Source organism: Sinocyclocheilus anshuiensis, unplaced genomic scaffold, assembly GCF_001515605.1.
Source record: "Sinocyclocheilus anshuiensis isolate Anshui unplaced genomic scaffold, SAMN03320099.WGS_v1.1 scaffold53, whole genome shotgun sequence".
NCBI classification, from domain to species: domain Eukaryota; kingdom Metazoa; phylum Chordata; class Actinopteri; order Cypriniformes; family Cyprinidae; genus Sinocyclocheilus; species Sinocyclocheilus anshuiensis.
Genome location: NW_015537934.1, coordinates 60,196 through 71,893, shown reverse-complemented (window position 1 = coordinate 71,893; position 11,698 = coordinate 60,196). Strand labels below are relative to the sequence as shown.

General features: G+C 37.6%; 1 protein-coding gene across 7 annotated transcripts in view; it reads right to left on the bottom strand.

Moving 5' to 3' along the window:
- The window catches only part of LOC107658356 (dynamin-1-like), a 73,741-nt gene that overhangs the window by 1,908 nt on the left and 60,135 nt on the right, over nucleotides 1-11,698 (bottom strand). For 4 of the 7 annotated variants that reach the window (XM_016446864.1, XM_016446883.1, XM_016446873.1 and 1 more), the window contains 7 exons: nucleotides 8,118-8,227; nucleotides 7,360-7,471; nucleotides 7,240-7,251; nucleotides 6,978-7,148; nucleotides 5,526-5,767; nucleotides 4,426-4,632; nucleotides 1,507-1,543 (listed from right to left, as the gene is read on the bottom strand). In XM_016446864.1, coding sequence (XP_016302350.1) covers nucleotides 1,522-1,543; nucleotides 4,426-4,632; nucleotides 5,526-5,767; nucleotides 6,978-7,148; nucleotides 7,240-7,251; nucleotides 7,360-7,471; nucleotides 8,118-8,227 — 876 coding nt within the window. In that variant the 3' untranslated portion in view covers nucleotides 1,507-1,521. Of the gene's footprint in view, nucleotides 1-844; nucleotides 1,544-4,087; nucleotides 4,135-4,425; nucleotides 4,633-5,525; nucleotides 5,768-6,977; nucleotides 7,149-7,239; nucleotides 7,252-7,359; nucleotides 7,472-8,117; nucleotides 8,228-11,698 lie in introns of those variants that run through there. The other 3 variants (XM_016446898.1, XM_016446890.1, XM_016446908.1) reach the window with 3 other exon arrangements.

The following is an 11,698-nucleotide window of genomic DNA, read 5'->3' as shown; positions in this document are numbered from 1 at the left end:
TACTAGTATTACTATCCTTGTGGGGACATTTGGTCCCCATAACGTGATAAATACCAGGTACACACACACACAGACAGAGCAAACATTCACAAAATTATGTTCATTAAATGTGAAAGAATTTAATTCACATGAGAAAGTACAAATATTTTGCACTGAGAAATTGACTAATTTTCTCTTATTAGAGTTCATAAAAGTAAAATATTTAATGGATATTTAATCTCATAGTTTTACCAAAGTTATGAATCAAATATCTCTGGTTATAATATTAATAACTTTTTAATAAAATACATTTTAAATTAATTATTAATAATACCTTTATTTATTTATTTAAAAAAAATGAAATTGCAGTTTTGACATTATCTAAATAAATTCAAGAAATTTATTTGATGATATTAAAATAAATTCTAAAAGAAATAGCTAACAATATATAAAATCTAATAATAATTATTTTAGTAATGTTACTAATACTTTTTATTTAATAAAAAATTAAATAAATGATATTTATTTGAAAAGCATTTCTGACATTATCTAAACAAAATAAGAAATTAATTTCATAATAATAAAATAATTAAATTCTAAAATAAATAATAAAAAAATATACAATCTCCAGTAATAACTGAATAAGATTCTTAATTAAATAATTAATTAATAATTGTTAAATAAAATAAAGGGTAATACAATTTACAAAAATTAAATGAAATCTAAACAAATAAAATGTAATTAATTAGTCAATTCCATTTGCTATTTATTATGTATTACTAATGAGTGATAGATCTGTGCATCTGTTGTGTGGTTGATCAGACATAGACATGTTGTAAAAGATGTTTTACAGCATTCGGAGATCACACCATGACAGAATGAGATGCCATGAAGAGACAAACAACATGGACAAAATACATCTGACACTTCACCTTTGACCCCACTGTTCAGTTTCACCCTAAAGGTCACAAGTGCAGCGTTTGACTGGATGTTTGTAGTGGTTTTTATTAAGAGGGATCATAAATAACGATGGCAAAACTGAAATAAAACAAGTGCACGGGGCTGCAGAAGGAAAGGCTTTTCAGATCTGGATTAAATTAAATAAAACTGAAAATAAATCATTCAGAGAACTGATGTAATGTTTGCACATTACAGAATCTGTTCTGAGACCTGCTGTCCATCTACTAAATCAGCATACGAGATGCAAGCTGGACAGGGATTTGAGTGGCTGTCTGAAAGATTTTCACATTCAGTAATTTAGTTCTGCTATAAACAGATGCTGTGTTAAATACAACATGATATGCTGTCGATTTACCACAGAACATACTGTAATACTGACTCCAACAGCATGTCACGCAGAGCTTCGGTTGTATTTAACTACAACATTCCCATGTAAAGAGTTGTACTGTCGGATAAAGACGTCCCAATAGATCATTTCTGGACAGTTGTGTGTGCATGTGGGAGGGTCTCAGAGACAGTCGGTCATGCAGAGAGGGACGGGGAATGGCGAGAGAACCACAGACGTACCAGAAGCGTTAGTCCTCATTGGTCACTGATTGTAATTCTGTGAAAAATAATCAATATCAGCAGAAGGGGTGGAGCCAGAGCGATGGGAAGATGTGCGAGACACACACGGTTAACATGGAGGAGACAGAAACATCAACACTTCTCCAATCCAAGCTAACCAGAGACTGACATCCAAAACCTCTGTCTGAAGATTTAACAGCCAATTATGAATTCAAAAGCATCAGCGATAAGTCATAATCATCTTAAGCCGTGATGGATTTTTAAAATGTATTTTTGCAATTCAGAGGTTTTGCAGATCATTTATCAGGGACTTTAAAAGCATTAAAAAGGTCAGAATGAAAGGTGTGTGAGTGACTGCTGGGAAGTGTGTGTGTGTGTGTGTGCGTGTGTGTGTGTGTGTGTGTGTGTGTGGGAGTGTGTGTGTGAGTGAGTGAGTGTGTGTGTGTGTGTGAGCATGTGTGTGTGTGAGCGTGTGTGTGTGTGTGTGTGTGTGTGTGGGAGTGTGTGTGTGAGTGAGTGAGTGTGTGTGTGTGTGTGAGCATGTGTGTGTGTGAGCGTGTGTGTGTGTGTGTGTGTGTGTGTGGGAGTGTGTGTGTGAGTGAGTGAGTGTGTGTGTGTGTGTGAGCATGTGTGTGTGTGAGCGTGTGTGTGTGTGTGTGTGTGTGTGTGGGAGTGTGTGTGTGAGTGAGTGAGTGTGTGTGTGTGTGTGAGCATGTGTGTGTGTGAGCGTGTGTGTGTGTGTGTGTGTGTGTGTGGGAGTGTGTGTGTGAGTGAGTGAGTGTGTGTGTGTGTGTGAGCATGTGTGTGTGTGAGCGTGTGTGTGTGTGTGTGTGTGTGTGTGGGAGTGTGTGTGTGAGTGAGTGAGTGTGTGTGTGTGTGTGAGCATGTGTGTGTGTGAGCGTGTGTGTGTGTGTGTGTGTGTGTGTGGGAGTGTGTGTGTGAGTGAGTGAGTGTGTGTGTGTGTGTGAGCATGTGTGTGTGTGAGCGTGTGTGTGTGTGTGTGTGTGTGTGTGGGAGTGTGTGTGTGAGTGAGTGAGTGTGTGTGTGTGTGTGAGCATGTGTGTGTGTGAGCGTGTGTGTGTGTGTGTGTGTGTGTGTGGGAGTGTGTGTGTGAGTGAGTGAGTGTGTGTGTGTGTGTGAGCATGTGTGTGTGTGAGCGTGTGTGTGTGTGTGTGTGTGTGTGTGGGAGTGTGTGTGTGAGTGAGTGAGTGTGTGTGTGTGTGTGAGCATGTGTGTGTGTGAGCGTGTGTGTGTGTGTGTGTGTGTGTGTGGGAGTGTGTGTGTGAGTGAGTGAGTGTGTGTGTGTGTGTGAGCATGTGTGTGTGTGAGCGTGTGTGTGTGTGTGTGTGTGTGTGTGGGAGTGTGTGTGTGAGTGAGTGAGTGTGTGTGTGTGTGTGAGCATGTGTGTGTGTGAGCGTGTGTGTGTGTGTGTGTGTGTGTGTGGGAGTGTGTGTGTGAGTGAGTGAGTGTGTGTGTGTGTGTGAGCATGTGTGTGTGTGAGCGTGTGTGTGTGTGTGTGTGTGTGTGTGGGAGTGTGTGTGTGAGTGAGTGAGTGTGTGTGTGTGTGTGAGCATGTGTGTGTGTGAGCGTGTGTGTGTGTGTGTGTGTGTGTGTGGGAGTGTGTGTGTGAGTGAGTGAGTGTGTGTGTGTGTGTGAGCATGTGTGTGTGTGAGCGTGTGTGTGTGTGTGTGTGTGTGTGTGAGTGAGAGTGTGTGTGTGTTGCTGTCAGGAAGCAAGCGTTTGCCGTTAGTGTTACAATGAGTCAAATCACACGCAACAGAGGACAAATTTAACAATGAACACAAATAAAAGCAAAGAGAACAGAAACATCCCTCAGGCCGTCCTGTGGACAGTTAGTAAAGCGTCTGATGTGAGCCGACGTGATCGAGACATTCATAGATGAGATATGCTGACTATTAGAGCTGGGTCATATAAAGCGTATTTATAAGCCTTTTGATGATATTTTGATGAACCATCATTTCAGTCAAACAATCATTCAAAATGCTAAATACAAGATGTAACTGTAGGGAAAAGATAGTTAAAGTAATCAGTTTGTAATTTTTGTAATACATACCTGTATATTAAGTACCGTTTAAAAGTTTGGGGTAAGATATTTTTTTAAAGAAAGTATTACTTAAATGTACACATTTTTATTTATATTATTAATATAAAACCTCAATACTTAAACAACTATTTAAAAATAAATCTTTTTTAATTAATATTTATAATTTACGGTATCGTTCAAATCATAAAGATTTCTATTCCAAATAAACGCTGTTCTTTTAAACCTTTTAATATATGAAAAATGCCACGCAGCGATTTCTGTCACGAGAAAAGGAAGGACCCTGAACCTAGTCTAATGATCCAATGCAAAATCCCAGTGAATGTTTGCTCTATCACCCAGCTCTACCGAGAACACACTGTGCATCAAATGGTTTAAATCTGTAACGTTTGAACGATAATAAGAGTTAGAAGCGTGGACATCTGAATCTGATTTGATGACACTTTGATTAACAATGAGCTGAGTTTCGGTGATGGCTGCTTATCGTTTAAACGTTGGTATGGTGACCGGTTAACTCACCCACACCACTGCTCTTACTCCAGCGGTTACAGTCTCACATTCCGCGGCTAAGAGCAAACGGATGTTCTTATTAGACTGCAGGACTAGAAGGTTAGTCTTGTTTGAGCATTTCTGAATGTTTCATGTGCATTGCGTATCATTTCTGCTGCACTAGCGGCATCAGACGGAATTGGTTGTCTTACATTGTTTGGACAAACATATAGACCCACATTTCATTAGATGGAGTTAGTGTTGCAGAAATTACACGCGTCTCAAATCTGAGCGCGTTATTATTGTTTTCCAGCACAAATGCATTGTTTCATTAGCAGTTTCTACTGTCTGAGGTAATTGAGTCTCACCTGGGCACGCTGGGAGGTGCGCGGTTAGGCCGGGACGGGACCTGAGGTGGGGGCCCGCCGAAGGGGTCCGGAGAGGCTCCCGGGCGAGAGGGAACGGGTGGCCCGCCGGCAGCAGGGGGCCCCGGGGCCGAGCCACGAGAACCTGGGCGTGCCGGAGGCCCCGGAGGAGGGGCCCGTCTCTGAGGGGTCGGGCTGGTCGCCGGAGACCTAACGGAGAAATATTGTTTTTTCATATTACGTTTTTTCTCACCTTTGTTTGTGCAGCAACAATAACAAATTTCTCTTCGGTGATAACACACCACACTTTGACTTAATCAAAGTCAATCTTATTTTATTTACCGCTACATATACAGTTTTGCATCACATTCTAAAAGTTAAATTTAAAGAGCAACAAATAATCAGAAATCAGCTTTTCTCATTTACATATTTAATTGTATGCATCTCTTATGGATTCTGTGGTAGCCAGTAAGCTCATTTCACATTCCAGCAGCAGGTGGCGCTACTGTCCCATTCTGTAACTAAGCATTAGTGGTGTGTTCATGGTGGCATTTGTTTTAAACTGGTGGAGGAGGCTGGTTCTGACATCATGACCTAAGGCTGAGCTTATGAATATTAATGAGTTCCTGCTGACATTGCTGGGGAACTTTCTTGAACTTTCCTCTCCAGAATATAATTAATATTCATGAGCCTAGCATTAAGCCAAATAGGATGAGTAAATTAAAAAGTACACTATATAGCTATTAGTATTGATAAAAAATATTTTTTATATATATAAAAAAAATATTATAATAGTTTATAATAATAAAGTATTTACAGGATATATTTATTACAGTATAGGATATTATTGTACTCCATAAACTTTTTCTACTTAAAATATAACAATTATTATTGTAGCTTATAATAATAATAATAATAAAGCATTTAAATTATGATTATAAATAAAGTGTCTAGCAGCAGAGAAGTAATTAAAAGTCTCAGTGACATATTGAACGTCTATTTCTACATCAAGACTTTCTTTCTCCACTGAAGTCATAAGTTCCTCGATTAGCCCATCAGTTTATCCGTGTGTCATCCATCTGTCCTCTCCGTCCTGAACGCACCTTCCTCCGGAGCCGGTGCGCTGCACCTGGAGCCAGGAGTCGTCCACAGGCGGAGGCAGAGAGGTGGAGATGGTGGTGGTGCTGATGTCCCCGATGATGTTCAGTGCTTCTCTGAGCGCGTGATACATGCGCAGCATCTCGTCGCGCCGCTGTGCTTGTTCGGCCGACTCCTCCATCAGCGTGTTCTGATCTCCACACGAGTACAGCTGAGCCAGCAGCTCCGCATTGATGAACTCCTTCGTCTGAGAGAGCAGAGACTCACTCACAACAGTGTTCTTTAGGATAATAGTCAGGAAACCTCATTTAAAAAAAAAATGTAAGTTTGCATATGTGACTCTGCAGCACAAAAGCAGTCTTAAGTCGCTGGGTCAAAATTATAGATTTTTCTTTTATGCCAAAAATCATTACGATATTAAGTAAAGATCATGTTCCATGAAGATATTTTGTAAATTTCCTACTGCAAATATATCAAAACTGAAGTTTTGATTAGCAATATGCATTGCTAAGAACTTCATTTGAACAACTTTAAAGGTGATTTTCTCAGGATTTAGATTTTTTCGAAAAATTGACCCTTATGACTGGTTTTGTGGTCCAGGGTAACATTTGTGTTTTTTGTTGAGTATCATATTTGATCATCAGGCTTTTATGGCTCATATAGTCTTGATACAGTGAGAATATGGAGGAAAAAACAGACTTTTATTCAGACTCAAACTGATCAATTTTGCTGCAGATGCTGATATTTCTGATGAAGTTCTGCTGCTTGTAATGTAAATCAATGAGATCTTTATAACAGTTCAGCAGATGCTGATATAAATAGCAGTCGTCACTCTATATCTCCAGTAATCTGTCTCAGTAAGATGAGATTGAACTGATCCAAACATATAATGCAGTGATTGAGAGCTGAAGAAATAAAGGCTCCTCAGAAGATGTGAGATGTTCTGGAGGCTTGTGAAGATCATTCCTCCGCTGAGGAACAGTGAAAGTAAAGCTTCTGGAAACAAACGCTCCTCAAAAGATCCTGAGGATCAGATTTGAGACTCTAAAACATGATTGATGGAGAATCAAGTAAAGCTGAGCTGCTTCAGTCCAGTAAGTGTTCATGTGGAGTTATTACTGCAGTTATTCTGACGCTTACTTGATCAAAATCAGTCAAGATTTGACACGAGAAGCTCCAGCTGAAGCTGGACGCTTGTACAATTACACTAAAAGAGCTTTTACATAAAGTCTAAACTATTAATCAGACGACAGAAGGCATGTAGTAGATTGTATGCAACAGGTTTAAAAGCAAAGTTTTGATCATTTAGAAATGTATGTATCAAATATGATTTATAATGTTAAGGACTGTCTTAGTTCATGATTTTTCATGAATCAACCCTTGTGGGGTTTGAACGAACAACATTTCACCACATGTGCACCTCTGCTGAACACAGACGAGCTTCTGATGCTGCTTACATTATTGATCATCAGATGCATGATGGTCTTGGGCATCAGGTCTCGTACAGTCTTGTTGACGATGCTCATGTAGGAGTCCACCAGGTTTCGGATGGTCTCCACCTGCCTCTCCAGCTGAGGATCCATGGAGTGCATGAAACTGTCCGAACCGTTCTCGTCTCCAGCGTCGCTCTACAGACAAACACAGACACAATCACACAAACACGGAAATCGGCAATGCAAAAGATGCATAAAAAATCTCAGTGCTACTCAAAGCTTGTACCTTTTCCTTCTCCTAGAGCGACGCCACGGGAAGCAGCGTGAGAGAAAGAGAAAAGCATTTTGAGGTGCATCATTTCTATTTATGCATTCCTACTCACATCTGATCAATCTGAACACACACCACCACGCGCTCAGCATAGACGCCGGCACGCAGGAACGAAGCCTTCCATCCGTCCACATCCTCCTGACTCTCGCAGGCCAACTCCAGCTGACGGTAGTCCTTATACACGTTCCTGTCATGGCATTACATGGAAACATGATAGTCAACATGATAGTCGAAAACTTTTTTATCCAGTCAAAGCTCTTTTAGTGTAATTGTACTGTTATAAAGATCTCATTGATTTACATTACAAGCAGCAGAATATCATCATATAAATATCAGCATCTGCAGCAAATTCATGTTTTTGTGAATAAAACTGAGCTGTTTTTCTTCTATATTCTCAATGTATTAGACTATATGAGCCAGAAAAGCCTGATACATCAAATAAGATACTCAACAAAAACACATGTGCATTTTTTTTAGATTAAATAAAAAAAAAGATCTAAAGGTTCAATAAACTGTTCCATTTTTTTTTTAATTATGATTTCATATGTCAGGCTTTACAGGGTTAAAATAGAGCCTATTGAAACTGTTAATGCTGATCTTACTGTGATTGATTAATCAATGCATCTAATTCTAAAGAAAAAATACATAAAAAATAATAACTTTCTCCATATTTGAAATAACTTTTCTCTCTGTCTTTTTTTTTCACATAAACATTCATTTTGTTCCCATTGAACATCTTGATTTACTTTAAACTAACGTCACATGACAAAAGGTTGTGGAAGCTTTTTTATGTTGGCTATTCGCAATAATTATTAAGGATTATGACCTCTGACCTTTGCTCAGTGTTGAACAGGGCAAAGTTGTGTTTGCTGGACATGAAGCCCTTCTCCACATCTCTGAACTTCAGATTGTCCACCTGTAGCATGTACTTCTTCTCTTTCTCCTGCGGGGGGGCAGAACAGAGTTTACTGAGATTAATGAAAAGTGTGAGAAAGATTGTGTGTTGATCATGTTTCAGTGACTTTGACTTGAAGTGATTCAGCTTGAAATTGCTTAAGACCTTAAAGAAAAGACAGACAAGTCCTAAGAAGTTACTAAAGTGTTCAGAGTAGTTTGTAGTTTGTTGCTATGCAGTTGGTCTTCAGTGACAGTAAAATAACACTGAGTTTCGATTAGAGAGAAGATAAAGTTAGTGCCCTATTTTATCGTCCAAGAGTTTAACACCATAAATCTGATCGGTTAACAGTTAATACGTAGTGTTATGGGTTTGTTGAGATCATTAACATGAGTGATCATAACAGTGATGAGTGATGAGAGGTAACAGAAAGAAAAAGTGCAGAGGAAAAAGAATGAGTGAGCATATTAAATTTTATTGGGTTTTAAATGAGTAAAAAATTATTACTGACAAATGGGCAAAACCTAGGATAGTGGCAAATTTAAAAAATGTAAAAATAACAACTAATTAGTATTTGGGGTGAAAGTAATTCGTTTTTGACTATTTTTGACAATTTATGTCATAAATTGATTTTTGTTGTAAATATGCCTGGCAAGATTGTTACACTGGAAGACATTTTAGTGCGTCTCTTCTGTAAATCAGGGGAAAATGTATGATATTTATTTTTTGCCCAGAAAAACAAAAACAAAAATACAATTACATTAAACAGAAAACTTTTAAATTAAATTTTTTTTTTTTTGGAAAAACAACAACAATTTAAAGCAGTATTGTTTTTATGTTTAAACCCTTTTTCGTCTTTGACCCATATATATATTTATTGAGCAGAGTGAATTTTAGTCTCCGCCACATGCGGCTGGAACTGATTAGAGCCATCAGAGCTAAAATAAACCGTCAGGGCGGTCGGTTGATGGTGGAGTCTGCAGGCTGCGGCTGGCCCTCAGGGGCCCGGAGCCCAGCGGGCATGGCACGGTATTCCCCTGCCCACCAGAGCGAGCACCGCGCCCTGCCGTAACGCCCCTAAAAACACACCAGCCAGCTGGAGCGGACGAAAAAAGAACGGGGCACGTGATGCTTCCCGCGGCGGAGAGATTTGTGATTGCTGCTCATGAGATGCTGTGAAGTTTCACTGAAGAATCAATTTTTCTTCTCCTAAAATTACAGAGATAAAAATACTTAACTATAATAACCCTGTTGAAAACATGAACTAAAATCAAAATCAAAAATAAATAATAATTGTTTGAAATGAAATAAATGTTAACTGAAAGCAAATAGTAAAATAATAATAATAATCATGTAAAAAAAAAAATCAGCTTATTTCAGCTAGTTGCCAAGGCAACATTTCAAATTTTTATTTGGTTTAAGTTGAAGTACTAAAACAGCTAAAACAAAATAAAATTCAATAAGTATATAGACAACAACAAAAAAAGACAAAAACACAACAAAATTACTAAAACTTTAAAATGAGAATGCAAAATGTAAAATTAAAAACTAATTCAGAATACTAAAAAAAAAACTATCAATTATACTAAAATAACACTGATTTCCGATTAGGTAGAGAAGATATGTTTATAAAATTAATGTGCAAAATTAGTGAGCATTTTTGAAGTTTGATTAATTATTTATTGATTTAGTATTTATTTTTGTAAATAATGTAGAATTGTAGTTGTAAAAATAATTTAGTACATATTTAATACATTTAGTTTATTATTGGAAGTAGTATTGTATGGTAAATAAGATTATATGTACAGTGGGTATAGAAAATAATCATATTTTGTTGCTTTGTTTTATCCAGCTGTATTTACTCAGTGCAACTTATAACATCCAAGTGAAAGATATAACAAAATGTGATTCTTTTAAAGAGGGTGATTCTTTTCTATTCCCATGTTCTGACTTTTTGTTGTTGTTTGTTTTCTCATTGCAATGAAAAAGTAGAGTCTTGAGTTTGAGTTCATCTTGAGATCTGACTTTTAACTGCACACTCTGAGCACAGCTTGAGAAATAGTTGAGATCTGAAATTCTGGAGGATTTACTGCCATCACATTTGGGATATTCTTTTCTCTGGGTCTTCATGAATGTCAGCGGTTTTCCGAGTGTGTAACGTGTGTCCGCTCGGTCAGATGCTCGTCATCAGATATAAAACACACAGTTGCCACGGTGCAGAGAGGATGACGTCATCCATGAAACCATAGCAACCGTCTCCTCCAGACACACACACACACACACACACACACACACACACAGAGAGAGAGTTTCTGACTCGGGAGCAGCCACTCAGAGTGACTCACACTTTTCCTTCCCCTCAGCCAGATTTTGGGAAGAGAGGCTTGAGGAAAGGAGGGAGACGGATTATATGAGAGAGACGAGTGCAGGGTAAAGAGGAAACAGATCACGGCTGTGCTCGTAAAGGAGCAGTTCAGAGAAAAACGAACATTCTGTCCTCATCTCGTTACAAACCTGTATGACTTTCTTCCGTCTGGGAAACACAAAGCAGAGCATTCACTCTGATGCACAGCAGTCAAGCTCTAAAAAAGAATCATAACAGTAGCCCAGATAATGTACGCTATATTTTAATACTTTATGATGGCTTTGTACAGAAAACATAAATATATTTTATGTTCCACAGAGGTTTGTAACGACATGATGGTGAGTAAATGAGAATGATCCTTTATGGCTGAACTGTTCCTTTCAAAATAAAAGTTTCTGTTTAAAAAAAACAAAACATTTTATTCACTAGATCCCAAACTAGAAACCAAAACACATACAGTATAATGAAACATCAAGAACTTTTTTTTTATTCTTACAAAACCTGTCAAAATCCCATTTTCACTAAAAAAAGTACAAACTAAAATTAAGTTGATATTTAGAACCATTAAGATTTTTTGCATTTTGTGATTATAATTTTAATGAGAATTCATTCGATTTTCCCCTAAATACTTATTATGATGCAAAAATTATATGATATATTATTTAGATTAAGTATTAGTTTATTATGTATTATACTATCTGCTGTGGTGAATTTAATGTTTTATTTAAAAAAAACTAAATAATTTATATCATGTTAGAAAACACAGAATTCTGTAACCTATGAAGATGATGGTGATATGAAATGGTTTGACATGTACAGTAATTTTGTTTCTCTTTTTCTTTCGTCACGTCAAGCATTAGTGCTCAAGGTGCAAAACGCAAACAAAATAAAATAATAAAATGAACACAATTAAATTTTTTTTTTGAAGGATGAAATGTGACCCAGCAAATAAATAAATAAAATAAAAAAAATTTATAAACTATATTTTTAAGAGTATATCTGCCCTGACATTCCAAACAGACCCAGACATCAGTGATTAAAAAACAGCATTGAATCTGTGTCGCCAGCTCAGCACTATTCTTATCAAAACACTGTGTGTGTGTGTGTGTGTGTGTGTGAGAGAGAGAGAGAGAGAGTGTGTGTGTGTGTGAGAG